The sequence below is a fragment of the Hypanus sabinus genome, chromosome 1 (genome assembly GCF_030144855.1).
Source record: "Hypanus sabinus isolate sHypSab1 chromosome 1, sHypSab1.hap1, whole genome shotgun sequence".
Classification (NCBI taxonomy): domain Eukaryota; kingdom Metazoa; phylum Chordata; class Chondrichthyes; order Myliobatiformes; family Dasyatidae; genus Hypanus; species Hypanus sabinus.
The window spans coordinates 74,598,073-74,616,766 of record NC_082706.1 but is presented as its reverse complement, the minus strand read 5'-3'; the positions used below and the strand labels follow the sequence as shown (position 1 = coordinate 74,616,766).

The following is an 18,694-nucleotide window of genomic DNA, read 5'->3' as shown; positions in this document are numbered from 1 at the left end:
AAAAAATCACAGAGTAGGGTTAGCTTATTTATTTGTTAGCTTTTTGCCAGATGCACGATTGATTTAAAGGAATGAGGAACCGCATCCAAGGGAAAAAACCAGCCAATGTCACATGGGAACTAGAAAGTAAACTGGGGTATTAGGGTACAGGCCACATTTGTGGTAAGAGAAATGGAGCTTACATTTCAGGTAGAAATCACATCATCACAATTGGAGCTGCTAGTCTTCCAGCATCTGCAGTCTCATTTTTAAAAATTTTTATGATCTATGTCAGGTAAAGAGTCGAGAATTTGGGGAGTGTTCTTACAGCAGAGAGATTAAGGGTAGAAATAATACGTATTCAAAATGAGTAATTGTTTTAATATCAGAACATCAATAATTAAAGGACAGATTTAAAATAAAAGTCAAAAGAACTAGAAAAGATTCTTTTATTTCATTTTTTTTTACAGTGATGTTATAATTTTGAATGTACCATCTAAAAAGGATTTAATAATCACTTTCAAAAGGAAATGTATCTGTAATTGGTGGGAAGCATTGAAAAACTGTGTGAGAAACCCATTAACTCTTGCAAACTCTGGCACACATTATGGTGGACTAGCCACTTGCATTGTATAATTTGACGAAACCAAATGAATTCAGACAAGGATAAATGGTTCCAATAATTTATTCTACTATACATCACCATTACATTGCAGTACTGTGATAATTCTAGGACTTTAAAATATTTTTTTTATATAGGTAGCGGCAACTCCACAAAGACAATAATACTGCTGTGGAAGACTGAAGGGGAAGAAAAGCTGCTATATTTATTTTGTAATTCAATTTGAAAAAAAATCTGTAAACAGTCAGGCTACATCCTATCAAAGTTACAGTACATTAGGCAAAAACAGAGCAAATTAATGTATTTTTCACATTCAGCATAAACATAGTTCAGAAAATATGCCTTTTTGAACTGTAGCAGCAAACTCTCTTCCAACAATCCAAAAACTTAAATTTGGAAATGTACTAAAGAATTGGCTGCAACTAAAGCCAATTAAATTAAATGGCCTGAGTTAATTTCTATTGTAATTCAAAACATTATAATCAATTCACCATTTCCAGTTTTCTAAACTGCAGTACAGTGTATATTTTACTTTAATTTACAGGTTAATATACAATGCATTTGGAACAGCTGGATTTTCAGCACTAGAAGTCACCGTCACGCCCAAAACAGAAATATTTTTATTTTTCAAAAAACAGGTTTCAAACTTGACTAAATACAGAGAAACCTTTGCTTTCTGAGACTGTTAATCTACTGCTGGCTCTATTCACTTGCTTTGACAGGGCCAGAAATTACTGTGAAACATTGCTGGCCAAGGTTGTTTGAGGTCACAACTAATCTGCAAATTTCACAAATCTAAAAAAATGATCCTATTCTCAACAGTGCCTACACTATCCTGTGGTAGGGTGGTATTAGTTGCAGTCACAATGTACACACCTTGACAGACAGCACAACTATGAGTACTCTGTATGTGCTTGGGAGTTTAGTGTGCTATGAAGCTCAATAGTAGGATAGATATATGTTTGCCCAATAAATATTAAATATACTCCATCTTCGCAGAATTAGACAAACCTGTAACGTTTTGCTGACATGAGGAATTTAAATTTCTTGACACATTTTTTCATTAGTTTTGCAACACGACTGCAATATTTTTTAAAAATAGTTGAACATGTGGAGCAATCCAAGCTTCTTTTGTCACCGAACCCAAAATGTTTATAGTGTCTATCCTAAACTTGAAGTAACAACACGAGGAACAGTTTTACCCTGTCAAAACTAAGTTCCATTTGATTTAAGTCCATGAGTTATTAATATTTATTTGCTTGGTTTTGACCCGATCATGTATCTTCTGATTGCAGCAAGTCAGGATTCAGTCTGATGTGCCATCAAACTGAAATCAAATTAACTGAAGAAAACTCAAAGGCTGGTGTTTAGAATTTAAGTATGTTATATATCAGACAACTGTGACATCAACACTTCAGTTATGTTCAATAAGCTTCAACACTTAAAGCAATTTCACTCTATTAACCTTTTAACAAAAGTGGTTGGGTTGCTCTACTGAAGACAGGAACAAGGGAGCAAGTGTCAGTCTTGATATGCCGAGATTCAGCTCTGCTGTACTGATACACGTGGGTTTTGGGGTCCGACATTCTTGAGAGACTTTAATCTCTTTCGTGCTTACGCAAAGTATTATCACTCAAATGCCCATATTTCAATGTCCTGTACATAGAAATCTTCTTTCTTTGAAAGGATGCAATTGTCAAATGTTTTACAAGCATGGCTACGCCCATGGTACAGATCTCCATCCAACCACAGTCCAATTTCTCCCCTGCAAAGAACATATTGAAATCATTGTAGGGGAAGATGAACAGAAACATACTGATGTTAGTTCAATATTAGAAACATATTAATTCAATCAAGTTTTTACTCCAGAAAAGTCCCAGATTATCTCAGAACACAGATTATGGTTAGTTGGAAAAGGACACAGCTACATAATGGCACAGCTGATTGAACTGTAGCCTTGTAGCAGTAACAACCCAGGTTCAATCCTGATCTCCAGTACAGGTTGGTGGGTGTTGAACTGTCAGGTCAGCAGAAAAAGTCATTGCCTGCGGTCTACCATCACTGCAGGACTTGTATATCTCCAGGACAAAGACACGGGCAGGAAAATCAATGCAGACACTACCCACCCTGCAAACTGCCTTTTCCAAAGGCTCTCTTCTGGAAAGTACTATAGGGAAAAAGCAAACATTTCATGTCTTTGTAAAAGTTTCTTCCCCCAGGCAGTTAATCTGATCAACCACTCTCGATAGCCCCAACCACACACACCCCCTCTCACCGTCACTGCACTGCAAACACTTTAAAGCATTTTTGCTTTTTTAAATGGTATCATTCATGTTTTTTGTGCATATTTTATTCCATATCTGTAGTTTAACCTCCAAGTTTATTTCTTATATAATTCTTCATAATTGAATGCTGTCTGTATTGTACGTCAGGCCAATACACAATAGTAAATTCCTAATACATGTAATAGTATATGATAAAGAAGTTGATCCTTGATACTTACAGGTCACTGTAAATTGCCCCTGGTATGTGGGAGGAGCAGAAAATGGACAGGGAATTGATGGCAACATGGTGGGGAGGAATAGATCACAGACCTAACTGTGGGGAAATTAAGAGTGTTCCATGAACCAGAATAGGCTTATTGAGCCAGAATGGCCTCCTTTCATATGGCAAGGAAATAATAGTTAATATTCTACTATAATGAATTAATCTGAATAATTGGGGGGGGGGGAAGATGCTAGATGTTTCCACTGGGTTGGTGGGGCAGGGGGAATGAATAAGGGGATGGTACAATTGGAGACAGGGATGAATATTTAAAAATACATAAGGAATACAGAAGAACATCTGTAGGAAATGTGGAACTGGCCAACACCTGGAAACATTAAAGCTAAGAACTTATTTAAAGGATAAGCTAGCTATAAACAGGAATTAAAATGAAGTAGAAAGATATGGTATTAAGGGAAGATAACAATGTCTACAGGGTGCATAACCCCTGGCAGTAACCCAACACTGCAAATGTCTGATTTGAAGCTGTAATTGGGTGAGGAATTGTGACTCAATGTCATATTAAAAAATTGCAGCAGCATGTGTAGTGCAGCAGAAGAATTAAAGGATAGCTTTGTGGTCAAGTTTACGGATGATACAAAGTTTGGTGGAGGGACAGGTAGTGCTGAAGCATAGAAGCTGCAGGACTTAGAACATACAAGGAAAATGGGTAAAGAAGAGGCAGATGGAATAGGTATCAGGAAGTGTATTGTCATCATGCACTTCAGTAGAAAGAATATAAGCATAGACTATTTTCTAAACAGGGAGAAAGTTCAAAAATCCAAGGTGCAAAGAGACATGGGAGTCCTCGTGCAGGATTCCCCTAAAGGTTAATTTGCAGCTTGAGTTGGTGGTGAGGAAGGCAAATGCAATGTTAGCATTCATTTCGAGAGGACTAGAATACAAAAGCAAGAATGTAACGCTGAGGCTTTACAAGGCACTGGTTATAAGGATGTATGATTTTGCCGAGCTTTTTTCATGAATGTGAGTAGATCAAAAGTGATCGATTAACTTTTTAATTTACAAAACTGAAATTTATTAGCAAATGTTGATAGACATCAGATATCATAAATGTAATTTGTAAGCAACAATTTGCCATTGACAAAATTTTTCTTCTGAAAGGAATATTAAGAAATCAGATAGGCTGCTGCTAAACATTTAACTTGCTGAAGCAAATTGCCAAAAGTTAGTGCCTTAAGAATGACAACTAAAAAGTTTGAATGTATTCATGATATAGGCTTCAGATAGTGATGAGGGTCAGCCTTCTACATTGAGAGATAACCCACACAAACAGGATTTCCCTTGTGCTTGAGGAACATTTCATCGATCCAGATTAACAGCCCACCCTCTCGCATTGATCTTCTTGAGGCCTGTATAATAACACCCACGTTCCAAAACAAATTCATTGCCACATGCTTTAAAATTTTGATGAACCAAATTAACTGTGCATATGGAACAGCTTAGTTATCTTTCTAATGGCATTGTAATTAGATAAATTACTTTTTGTAAAATGAAATTATTTGTGGAGATTATTAGGAAGATTTCTTAGTAATAGGGAACAGCCTCCTATCTGTACAGTCACCAAGGTGCTAAAACTATTAAAGGAGATTTACCCTCCGCCACCGAAAGCCAAGGAATCCATATCTCCTTTGATGAAGAACATATTATCGCCTGTCCATTTGAAGATCTGAAAAATATTTAGCTTTTGTTACTTATTGTTCAAAAACTGCTCAGCATTAATACATGGATCTAAAGATTAATGAACAATAACATAGAAAACCTACAGCACAATACAGGCAGTTTGGCCCACAAAGTTATGTTGAACATGTCCTTCCCTTAGAAAGTACCTAGTACCCACAGCCCTCTAATTTTCTGAGCTCTATGTACCTGTCCAGGAGTCTATTAAAAGACCCTATTGTATCTGCTTCCACCATAACCGATAGCCCATTCCATGTACTCACCATTCTCTGTGTAAAAAACTTAACCGACATCTCCTCTGTACCTACTTCCAAGCACCTTAAAACTGTGCCCTCCTGTGCTAGCCATTTAAGCCCTGAGAAAAAGCCTTTGACTATCCACACGATCAATACCTCTCATCATCTTATAAACCACTTATCAGGTCACTTCTCATCCTTCGTCGCTCCAAGGAAAAAAAGCCGAGTTCACTTAACCTATTCTCATAAGACACGCTCCCCAATCTAGGCAGCATCCTTGTAAATCTCCTCTGCACCCTTTCTATGGCTTCCACATCCTTCCTGTACTGAGGGCAACCAGAACCGAGTACAGTACTCCAAGTGGGGCCTGACCCAGGTCCTATATAGCTGCAACATTACTTCTCGGCTCCTAAATTCAATCCTACGACTGATGAAGGCCAACGCACCGCTTGCTTTCTTAACCAGAGTCAACCTGCGCAGTAGATTTGAGTCTGTTCCTATCTCTCTCCAATGCTATAGTAAAGGAGATAGATTTGTGATCACTATCTCCAAAAAGCTCTCCCACTGAGAGACCTGACACCTGACCAGGGTCATTTCCCAACACCAATCAAGTACAGCCTCTCCTCTTGTAGGCTTAACAGTGAAGACATTTTCCCCTAGGAACTTCACTTATTCAAAAACATTATTAGACATGTTTCATCACACATCTGTTTTAAATCTAACCAAAGCACAGCATAGAAAGGATCCATCTCAAGTCAGAATTTCCATCTTCCAATGTTCAGCAAATTCAAAAGATCAGTGGAATTGAGGTAGATTCCATGGTGTGATTTGTCTAGCACTATTTGCTGAATGGGAGCGACCTTGTATACAGGGCCTGAATGAAGCAAATAGGTTGTAGCAAAATCATTGAGTTTAAAAGCACAGAAACCCTGTCCATACCAACCATCAAGTACCCAAATATATTAATCCCAGTTGCCAGCACTTGATCCATTGACTGCTATTCCTATCTTCACAAAAATTATTTATTTATTGAGATATAGTGTGGAGTAGGCCCTTCCAGCCACACTGCCCAACAATTTCACAATTTAATCATAGCCTAGTCACTGGACAATTTAAAATGACCAAGAAACCTACCAACAGGTATGTCTTTGGATTGAGAGGGCAAACCAGAGCACTTGGGGGAAACCCACATGGTCAGAAGAATGTACTCCTTACAGGCAGCAGCAGGAATTGAACCTTGGTCATCTGTACTGGAAAGCATTCTGCTAACCACTATGCAACTGTGTTGCCCTATTTTGAACATACAGCCAGATCACTGGTGCTAGTAGTAGAGGATGCCAAGGGCTTTCCTTTCTGCATATATGCTGCCAGCATACATTCAGAAACTATATGCAGCAAAATAGCCACTAACTAGGCAAATGTTTTGTTGGCATAAAATACATAACCCACTCCTTCACCCCCAAATTGGCAGGGTAGCTAATATACTGCCACTTAAACAGCACGTCTACTCAATGAGCTACTCTTAAGTGGCCTCGACATCCAGGTAGTACTTGTTCAAATGTGATGTGGCATTAAGGCACAGTTTCTGATTAATACTCATGTATGTTAATTCCCCAGCGATCCTAACAGTCACATTGATCAACTGGATCAGCCACAAATATAAAAATAGAATCTGTTCATTTGAAGTTTAAAGACCATTGATATATATCAATACATATTTATAACATGCACATATGACAACTGCATTATTGTTGGAGTTGTAAAAAAAGTTTCAATAAGAAAAAAGTTGGAAAACAAAGCTTTTGTTCTTTCAAATCGCTGTCTGAAAATTTCAATGCAATCACATTTTATACCCTTGATCAATACTGAATGCTATATGTGATTGACATTAAAATAATTTGTAAAAGATTCAACTGAATTTATTTTTCTTAAATAAAATGTCAACACCATTACAAATGTTCGAATCACTTACTTCAGTCAACTTTTTTGTTCAAATTATGGAATTTCAACAGTTTGTTAAATTCAAATATTCCAATAGTCCAAAAACTTGGCTGCACTGTTTATATTGTTTATTAAGTAACAACATTTAACACTGGGCAGTGGATCCGATCAATTTGTTTTCTTACCTGAAATTCTGGATAAAATGTGAAAAGGAACGTCTCCCCTGTGCCATAAAAGCAATCGCTAATTTTAAATGGCTCTGACGCTAGTGCACCAAATAGCTGTGGGCATAGAACAGGATAATAGAAATTAATTTGAACATTTCTTAAACTACCAAAATTGTAAGCAAGTTATATTCATAGGCTGCTGATGCTATTAACTTCTAAGACTCTCAGTGCAGTACTTCACAGGCCCACAACTGAGTGGAAACACAACAAACTGAGTTCCTCCAGCAGTTTTATATTCCACAACTGAATGCAATTTGTTGAGGTGGAGTAGCTGGAAGGGTCTGTATAGCAATGGGGAACAAAACCAGCTATCATGGCTTGAAATATCATGCATCATATCAAGTGACAACACTCATAGTACCAAAACATCACCCAACTGAAATTAAAAAATAACATGTCAGAATTCTGAAAATCAGCAAGGCAGAGTGAAATACTATAAGTGTATATTTTACTATTTTGAAATACTACCTTTGTGCAAAATTAACAGTATATTTTTTCATATATGACATAAAAGTAACACCTCTAACTTTTAAATGTCTTTGCTGTACCTGGCCATCACTGTCTTTAATAACTAGCAGCATTGGTGTATCGACACCTGTCATACTACGGTACAGTGTCTTCAGACTCATGCCATGCTTTGAAGTGCTGTAAATTAGAGTCCATGGGTAACCAACAGTTCGAGGAGGCAGATTTTTAGCAAGCTGAAATTCAGACAAAAGAAGTCATCAATAATGAATTGACTGATACAGAATTAGTTTTAACATTTGTAATATTCCTAGTTAGCATGGGAGTCCATTTTAATTACCATCATTAAATGATGCAAAAAAAAAGCACTTGCTAAGCCAAAAGAACAGTAGAATTCTGTAATAAACAGAAACTAATTTCTGCAAAATAATCACTTATAACTTTACCACAAAGACCAACTCCAAAGATCTGTGAACATGTTTACTTCATGAATACACTACCTATGTATTACTAAAACTCTCATGCTCTGTCTGTCTGTGACCTCCAATTAGCCCAAACGGTGCATTACAGTGGCACTTTTTTTTGGCTAAATCGACTTAAAATGCGCTAGCTTACAGAATGCATGCAAAGTTCAGGGTTATATATTGCTCATTCGCCAACTGCCCCGTTTTCACCCGAGAGCTGATCTGCCTTCATGGAAATCGGGATGCGACACCACGACGCATGTGCACAGCCAACTTCAGCAGCGACACCAACCGGAGCAAAAGGACAGGGCAGCTCTATTTCGAGCAGTCACATATCACCATCAGCATGTGCAGGATTGGGACAGATCTAACTGCCACCCATCAATAAGAGATCATCAAATCTGATTGTAATGATGTACTTCTCTTTCAATAATTTTATTAGTTTCTGCATAAAGGAATACAGAGTACAAGATATAATTTATAAGTCCAAAAAAAGTACCAAATACATTGTATTAAAATCACAGTTACAATCACAAAACGCTGTATTCATAAAAATTAAATTGTAATATTGAAATATAATAATTTTGTTATACAGAAGAAAATCTAAACCCACTACCAAAGTCAGAGCTGTTAGGAAAAGCAAGAAAAAAGGGGGGAAAACCCCTTATCATAATAAAATATATTATTAGCCACCATCTGTACTTTTACAACAAATCAAAGGCTTTGAAAAATCGCTCAAAAATGGTCCCCACAATGTATAAAAGTCTTGACTAAATTCAAAAACTTAATATCGAATCGTCTCTAAATTTAAGCATAACATCCTGTAACCCATAATGACGTACTTCGAGACACCCATAAAACCCTTTGCTACAGTCAAAGGACAGCAGTGACTATATCACATCCATTTAGGAGAACGCCAACCACATCATCAAGAATAATCAGCTTCCTTTGCTATTACTGCTTTGTATCTTCTATTAGGGTAAAAAAAAATATGGTCAGCCTAATTATGCCACGTGATGCCAAACATTGTCAGGAAGCGACAAGGAGAGGGACAGAACAAGAATCAGATGACTCCAGGATCAGGACGAAAACGATGAGAGAAGAGACAGAGGAGGAGAGACATGCACTCTCCAAATGACAACAACTGGCACAGGAGGAGGATAGAGGAAGAGACAAAGGAGCTGAAAAATGCACGTCTCCAGGATCAGAGACAAAGAACAAGTAGCAAGAGAGATGAAGAGACGCCGCATGAAAGGACTGCACGTCTCCAGAATGACGAGAGGCACAAGGCTGGCAGACCAACCAGAAATGTTGCCATCAGAAGTGTCCTTCATTAAACGAGGGAGCTATATTTGCCTTGCTAAGCGTTTTTCTTTTTTAATAAACTGCTTTTTCTTCTTCAATTTCCAAAGCAAAGCAATACCAATAGCACTCTTGAAAATTTAATGTTCTTTCTGGTCACATCAGACTGCACTACCTTTCTCTCAAAGGGTGCCCCAACAGGTCACCCCGTTGTCTAGTGTTCAATAAAATTACACTAAGCTCAAGTTTAATGTCATCTGACTGTACACATATACAACCTAATGAAACAATGTTCCCCCGGACCACAATGCACCCAGACAACATATCAAACACAGCACATGAACCACAATATTTATACTTTAAGTTAATAAAATATAAATCCAGATGCGTGTAGTAAAACAGAACACAAATAAACAGCTCACTGTTACAACTTCAGTGGTGGCAGGGTATTCATTAGTCTCACAGCCAGAAGGAAGAAGCTGTTGCTGTTACCCAGTTTGCCAATCCTAGTCCTGACCGTAGTGGGTCAAAGAGATAGTGGGGTGGGTGGTAGGGATTAGCAACAATGCTTTGGGTACTTCAACTGCAATGCTTCTAGTAAATATCACAAATAGCGGGGGGGGGGGGGGGGAGAGAGGGAGACCCCAATGATCTTCTCAGCAGTTATTACTATTCCCTGTAGAGTCCTGAGATCCAATGCTTTACAGCTTCTGTACCACACAATGATGTAGCCAGACAGGACACTCTTGATGGTGTGCCTGTAGAAAGTTGTTAGAATATGGGCAGGGAACCTTGCATGCCTCAATCTCCTCAAAGTGTAGAAGCTGTTGTATCTTCTTGAGCAATGAGAAGTTGTTGTGCGGCCAGGTTAAATCATCTGTTGCGTACACACCAAGGAACTTTGTGCTTTTCATTCTCTCCACAGCAGACCAATTGATGTGCAATCAACAGTGGTTGACATGTGCCTTTCTCAAGTTCACTATTATCTTCTTTATCTTGTCCATGTTGAGAGTTGAGTTGTTATCATAAGAGCATAACACAGAGGAGCAGAATTAGGCTATTCCACCCATTGAGTCTTCCCTGACATTCCATCATGGCCGATTTATGAACCTTCTCAATTCCATTCTCCTGCTTTGTCCCTGCAACATTTGACACCCTGATGAATCAAGAATCTTACAACCATCACCTTAAATACAGCTATCTGTGGCAATGAATTCTACAGATTCACCATCCTCTGGCTAAACAAATTTTTCCTCATTTCTGTTCTAAATGGACATCACTCAATTCTGAGGCTGTAGCCTCTGGCCCTAGACTCTCACTATGGGAAACATCCTCTCCACATCCACTTTTAATATTCAATAGGCTACAGTGAGAACCCCTCTCATTCTTCTAAAGTCCAGTGAGTACAGGCCCAGAGCCATCAAATGCTCCTCATAGGTTAACTCTTTCATTCATGGGATCATTCTCATTAACCTGCTCTGGACCCTCTCCAAAACCACCAAAAGTGCTCCTAACACTCCCAAGAGCGGTCTGATGAATGCCTTGGAAAGCCTTAACATTACATCTTTGCTTTTATATTCTAGTCCTCGAGAAATGAATGCTAACATTGCATTAGCCTTCCTTACCACCAACTCAACCTGCAGATTAACCTTTAGGGAATCCTGCACGAGGACTTCCAAGTCCCTCTGCACCTTGATTACTGAATTTTCTCCCCATTTAAACAATAGTCTATACCCTTATTCTTTCTGCTGAAGTCTATCACCATGCACTTCCTAATATTATATCCCATCTGTCACTTCTTTGTCTATTCTTCCAATCTTAAGTCCTTCTGCAGGTGCCCTTCTTCCTGAACACTAACTGCACTTATCTTCATATTGTCTGCAAAGTTGGCCATAAAACGATCAATTCCTTCATTCAAATCATTGACATACAACGTAAAAAGCAGTCCCAACACCTAACCCTGTGGAACTCCACTAGTCACATGCAGCTAAGCAGAGCTTCCAGTAGAAGTGGCAGAGGCAGGTTCGATTTTGTCATTTAAAAAAAAATTGGAAAGGTATATGGACAGGAAAGGAATGGAGGGTTATGGGCTGAGTGCAGGTAGGTGGGACTAGGTGAGAGTAAGTGTTCAGCATTGACTAGAAGGGCCAAGATAGCCTGTTTCCATGTTGTAATTGTTATAGTTATAAAAGGCTCCCTTTATTCCCACTCTTTGCCTGTTGCCAGTCAACCAATCTTCTATCTATGCAACAACACACACAAAATGCTGGTGGAACACAGCAGGCCAGGCAGCATCTATAGGGAGAAGCGCTGTCGAAGCCTTGGCCTGAAACGTCGACAGCGCTTCTCCCTATACATGCTGCCTGGCCTGCTGTGTTCCACCAGCATTTTGTGTGTGTTGTTGTTTGAATTTCCAGCATCTGCATATTTCCTCATGTTTGTTCTATCCATGCAAGTATCTTTCCTGCAATACCATGGGTTCTAATTTTCTTAAGCAGGTTCATTTGTGGCACCTTGCCAAAGACCTTCTGAAAATAGCATCAACATTTATTTCTGCTCCCTGACAAGCTTGTATTTCTGGCTCTCTGCAAAATTCTACCACACAATGGCTGACCATTTCTACCTTTCCAGCATCATTTTCCAGTGGTATGGTATCCACTCTCATCTCTTTTTTACTCTTGCTATATCTGAAAAAACGTTTGGTATCCTTTTGTATTACTGGCTGGCTTAGCTTTTCTCTCTTTATGGCTTTTTAGTTACTTCTGTTGGTTTTTAAAAGGTTCCCAATCCTCCATCTTGTAATTTTTATTATATTATTTGCCCTCCCATTTGCTTTCATGCAGACTTTTGACTTGCATTTTTAGCCACAGTTGCTCAACCTTGCTTTAGAATACTTGTTCATCTTTGGGATGTACCTTTACTGCACCTTCCGAATTTCTCCCATAAACACCAGCCAATGCCGTTCTACCATCATCATTGCTAGTGTCCCTTTCCAATCAAATTTGGCCAGCTACTCTCTTATGCCCCTGTAATTCTCTTTACTTCACTGATACATTTTACTTTATCTTCTCCTTCTTAAACTGCAGGGCGAATTCTCTATCAAATTATGATCACTGCCTTCCTTTTTGTTCCTTTTCCTTAAACTCCCTAATCAAATCTGGGTCATTATACAACATCTAATCCAGAACTGCCATTCCCCTAGTGGGCTCAACCACAAGTTGCTCTTAAAAGCTATCTCATAGGCAGTCCACAAATTACCTCTCGGGTTCCAGCACCAACCAGATTTTTCTAATCTACATGCATATTGAAATCCCCCATGATTATTCAACATTGCCCTATTTTACACCTCCTGCTGTAAATTGTAGCCTACATCCTCACTACTGTTCAGTATACAACTCCCATCAGAGTCCTTTTACCTTGCAGTTTCTTAACTGTACCCACAAGGATTCTACATCTTCCAGTCCTATGCCTTTCCAAGAATTTGATTTCATTTTTTAATCAATGGAGCCACCCCACTCGTTCTGCCTATCCTTTAATACAATGGATGCTAGGCTCCCAATTATGACTTTTCTCAGCCATGACTCAGAAACTCACATAATCATACCTATCAATTTCTAACTATGCCACAAGATCATCTACCTTATTCCATATATTGCGTACAATTAAATATCATACCTTCAGTTCTGTATTCATCACTCTATTTGATTTTGGTTCCCTGTTACACTTCAACTCATCCCACTGACTGAAATTTCACCTGTGCTTCCTCACTAAACACTGCATCAAGTTGTTCACCTCCTGCCCAATCCTTAACCCTATCACTCCAGTTCTCAATCCCCTGCCAAATTAGTTTAAACCCTTCCTAACAGCTCCAGAAAACTTGTTCACAAGGACATTGATCCCCCCAGGATGCAATGTAATCCATCCTTTTTGTATAGGTATGACATCTTCCCCTGAAAAGATCCCAATGATCCAGAAATCGCCCTCTGTACCAATTCCTTAGCCACGCATTCATCTGCCAAACAATTCTATTCTTACCCTCACTGGTGTGTCGCACCAAGTAGCAATCCAGAGATTACTATCCTGGAGGTCCTGTTTTTGAATTTTCTGCCTATATTCTCTCCTCAGGACCTTCTCCTTTCCCTATGTGTTTTTGGCACCAATATGTATCCTAACTTCCGACTGTTCATCCTTTTCCCTTAAAAAGCCATGGACCTGTTCCAAGGCATCCCTGACTTTTCACGTGGGAAGCACCATACCACATGGACGTCTCTTTCACATCTGCAGAATCTTCTTTCTGCTCCTTGAATTATGGAGCCCCATCACTACTGCACAACTCTTCTCCCCGCTTACTTTTGAAGACACAAAGCCAGACTCAGTAGCAGAGACCCAGTACCTGTGGCCTTCCCCTGTAGGTCATTTTCTCTCTCCAACAGCACCCAAAGCAGTATACTTGCTAGTGAGAGGAACAGCCACAGGGATACACTGCACTGGCTACTTATTCCCTTTCCCTCTCGACCTGCCTCGTGTAACTTAGGGGTGAATGTAGCTCCAATCTGTCACCTCATTTTCCCATATGAGCTGAAGGTCATCCAGCTACAGCACCAGTTCCTTAACACTGTCTCCGAGGAGCTGCAGCTTAATGCACTTCATGCAGTTATAGTATTAGGGAGAGTGGAGGTTACCCAAATTTCCCACTTCGCACACAAGGAACTTCCTACATTCTCATCACACTAGCCATATTCTAATAGAAAAAAAACTTACTAGAAACTTCCTTATGCAAAACCTCCACCTGTGCTTGCCCAAGTCTGTTCTCGCCCAAGCCTACTGAGCCAAAGCCAAGTCACTCAAACACTAGCCCACTCCAACAACGGTTGCTCTGCTTAAAACTTTTTTGACCCCTGCTGATTTCAGCCTACCAAAGCTGAACGCTCTCGAACTCTTTTTAAACCTCATGCTGTGTCACCAATGAACGACCTCTTGTGCTGATTTCAGCCTGATGAAAGTGGTATAAGAATGGTTATTCAAGATGAATGCAGGGAATAGCACAGTGCTACAGGAAATCTGGTATAGACCAGGTCTAATATATCCTCTCCTCTGGTTGTGAAGTTGACCTGCTGGTAGAACACTGGCATTATTAAAGTCACCAGCAACAATGACACCATCGGAGTGAGTGGCTTCGAGGTTTTAGAATGCACTGAAGAGCTCCTACAGGACTTTCCCAGCACTAGCATGGGGGGGGGGGGGGGTGGATTCTAAACAGCAATAAGTCTTAATGACAGGGCCTGCAATTCATCATTGTTTGTGGTGAGCAGCTATTGATGTAAACACAGACCTCCTCCATGAGCCTTGCCGGATGTCGCAGCATTTCTGTTGGCCTGAAAGGAGATTAGGCATTCCAGCCAGATGGCTGAATCTAAGATGTAGCCTTTAAGATATGTCTGCTCCGTCAGAGTGAGCACGCAACAACTCTCCTGCTGGTTTAGACACAGACAATCCAGTTTATTTTCCAGCGATCAGAAGTTAATGAATAGAATCAATGGGAGCGCAAGCCTGCTGCCATCAGTTTCAAGTCTCGCTTTAATACCAGTGCCCTTACCACACCACTTCCTTGAGTCGTTGTAGAAGACCGCGGCATAGAACGAGAGCAATTAGTTTGTAATTGCGCAGCATCTTCGTATTCCTCTCACTAGCAAGGTAAATGTGGATTTCAGTGTTCTTAATATTCAGCAGTGTTTTAGGGTCATAGAAAAGATGAACAGGGCAAGAAATTTCACCACAGGTTGGAGCTGGTGTGGCCACTGCTTCCATCTAAGCTGCCATCTTGTAGACAAGTCCAAAGATGAGTCAACAGACTTATTACATAGAATACACTATGTTCAATAAAATTAACATATGACAGAGTGGAAATTATTGACATGTGGCTGAGCATTATAATTTTTGTTTTACTAACTTAAATTTGCTGTAGCTTTCAAATTAAATTTTTGATAAATAAACCATTTTTCCAAATCAGAAGATGACAAAGTGGAACATGATTTATGATTTTACTAAATTAATTTTCTAAAAGGTTGATGTTTCTTTGCAACAAAATCCAATGGACAGCTTGAATCAAAATAAAAACAACATAATTAACATTCCATGTAGGGGAAGGTAGTCAATACATTTTTGTCAGCCCTAGTCACAAATCTTATTGTTTCTAACAGGTCGTGGCTAAACTTTCAAAACTAAAGCAGAAAATATTGGGACAATGATCCTTGGACTTTATCAGCCATCAAGTTTAACAATAAGCTCTAGAATTATTTAATCCTTAGCTCCTCCCTCTACTAGGCCTTTGATGTTTTGGGCAATTTTTTTTTGCACACAACTGCACACCAACCTGGGTTCATATAACCCAGGTTTACGTTTCTCACCGATCTATCCAACACTGCACATTACCTTTCCTTAGTAGAGGTGAACCAAGAAACTGAAGAGATCTAAAGTGCTCCCTATCCTCAAGCCTATTGCTATTTCTGGTAATTTCATAAATCTCTTTAAATTTCATAAATTTAACACTATGTTTAACTTCTCTTGTCAGCTGTGGATGAATGTTTTTTTCCTATCAGGTCTCAAAGGAATACTGTTTTAAACATTGGATAATTGGATTTTCTACTTCCAAGACATACTATTTTCACATTGTAAATTTTTGGAATGTAAACTTTTAATGAGCTGGAATTTGCTCTTATAGACCTGATTTTGTGCTCATGGCACGAATGACCCAGCAAATTCAATAAGTGGAAGATGTAGGTTTAAGCACATACGTTTAAGCTTACTGATTAACTTATGTTGCTCTGTTATTAGCTTTAGAAAAATGGAGCATGTTGTCTGGCCTCACCACCAACTAGTATGAAATTACATTACTAGCAAGGCAGATACAAAGAAAATAAATCTGACCTATTACTTCCAAGTTTATATCCTGAATCATGGTCATTTATGTATGTGCTTATCAATCTGGATGATGCTTTAAACTCTTCTGGATGAGTACAGATTCTCATTCTTTCAGAAATTAATAAGGGATAATTTTCAAAACACATCTAAATTAATGAAATATTTTTATCTCTGTCTATTTCTTAATCCAAACTTTCATTTCATCTCCATTTCTATGTGCTTGCAACACAAGTAGATGACCATTCAGGCTATGCTCTCTTCTCGCTACTACCATTGAGAAAGAAGTACTGGAGCCCTAGGTCCCACACCCTACAGGTCTGGGAACATCCTACAAACATCAGACTCCAGAACCGGCATGGATAACTTCACTCACCTCAACACTGAACTGATTCCACATCTTACAGACTCACTATCAAGGGCTCTTTACAGTCATGTTCTCAGTATTATTTTTTTATTTGAACAGTTTGTCTTGTTACGCCTGTGGCCCCCTCCTTTTTGAGAATCTCAAGATCACTATTAAGTCAGGTCAGGAGACCCAGGAAATGAGAGAAAGACATGCAGAATCCACAAAGAGTTTGGAATGTGTCCTGGCCTCCAAAAGGCGGAACCACTGATAACCGCTATTGTCTCTTGGAGACGGAATTGTGTATTGAATACTGTTATGATTCATCGAAGCCCCCAGGCAATGAACCGAGGGCGGTTGGTGGAGGGATTGCATCATCCCAATCTAATTGACATCTGAGACCCTGTGAGTCAGGATAAAAGAAGGTCTGGGGAACAGCCCCTTCAGACGCACCAGAAGAAATGCTAGAACTCCTGTAACAGCGTAATAGCGAAAGCCAGTGGAAAAGCCCACATGCATCCTTTTCCTTTTGCCTCGGAATTGTTGGGCCTTTACCACGGAAGCACGGCTTTAGCTAACAACAAAGGGGAAATCAGCCCCCAACAACTCACGAAGGATTGACATCATAAAAGGAATGGGCAAGTTAAACATCCGTCTTTCTCTCCAACCAAAAAACTGCATCTTGAATGAACTTGAGTGACTTTTATATTTCCATCGGACAATACATTATCCCTCTAGACAACGATAAAGCTATTTCTTATTGATTATCATTATACCCGCGCTTTTAGATTTAGTATTGATGACGTATATTATCTGTATGTTTGCATCGATGTTATTTTTGTGTATTTTTATCAATAAATACTGTTAAAAATAGTACCATCAGACTTCAGCGGACCTCTCTATCTTTGCTGGTAAGTGACCCAGTTACGGGGTACGTAACAGTCTTCTTTTGCATAACGGCATAGGTATATGTAAAGTTTTTGGTAAAATGTTATTGTGTTTCTACTTTCCTGTAAAGGCTTGCAAGAAAATGAATCTTAAGATAGTATGTGGCAATATACATTAGCTTTAATAATAAATTTACATTGAACTTAATTTATTTAACAATCCCACAACAGTTTCAGAATTCTTCAGTCAGATTCACTCAGGAGATAACTTTGCTTGACTTGTTTTCTGAAGTATCTGATTTCACTTGTTCTGCCATATAAACTTGCATTCTCATCAACCTGCCATGCAAAAAATAATCTGAAAAATCTAAACATACATGGGCAAGTTTAACTAATTGTTAACTGTGCTTCAGTTGAATTGAAGAAATGCAGCATTAATGCTATAGTTTGAACCATGCTCAATGGTCTAATTCATTAGCTGGGAAAGAGAGAAACACAGTAAGTGAACATTTTAAAAAGTTTAAAGTACATTAACAAACTACATATACATCACCAAATGCTACTCTGAGATACTCTGATGAAAAGACATTGCTGATAGAGCTATTAAGCAACACTTCCTCATCAGTAACATTCTCTCTGATGCTAACTCTCACATCTCTGATTACTGGGGTTCGATTCTGACTGGTGCCATCCGTTTGGAGCTTGGGTGTTCACCCTATGATTCTGTGGGTTTCTCAAGGATGCTCCAGTTTCCTCAACATCTCAAAGACTTGCTGGTAATTAGGTTAATTGGCCATGATTTTCCCCAGGGCTAGTAAGGGATGGAAAAAATTGGAGCAGAGGATAGGTGGGAAGAGGGGAAAGTGTGACAGAATAGGTTATGATATGATTGCTGTGAGATCTAGCACAGATTTGATGGGCAGAATGGCTTCCTTCTATGCCTTATGGAAATAAAACAATACTCTAATTTGACAAGGGCAACATAGCTCCAGGCTCGGTACAACCTGGTTTCCCACAAATGGACAAAGCTGCCAACATTACCCAAGAGATATGGGTAATTGTTCC

At 39.1% G+C, this 18,694-nt stretch overlaps 1 protein-coding gene across 4 annotated transcripts in view; it reads right to left on the bottom strand.

The window, feature by feature from the left end:
• Positions 1-648: 648 nt before the first annotated feature.
• The window catches only part of LOC132394670 (oxidation resistance protein 1-like), a 513,615-nt gene continuing 495,569 nt past the window's right edge, over positions 649-18,694 (bottom strand). For all 4 annotated transcript variants that reach the window (XM_059971040.1, XM_059971046.1, XM_059971058.1 and 1 more), the window contains 4 exons: positions 7,796-7,948; positions 7,206-7,301; positions 4,759-4,832; positions 649-2,366 (listed from right to left, as the gene is read on the bottom strand). In XM_059971040.1, the coding sequence (XP_059827023.1) occupies positions 2,231-2,366; positions 4,759-4,832; positions 7,206-7,301; positions 7,796-7,948 (459 nt within the window). In that variant the 3' untranslated portion in view covers positions 649-2,230. The remainder of the gene's footprint in view (positions 2,367-4,758; positions 4,833-7,205; positions 7,302-7,795; positions 7,949-18,694) is intronic.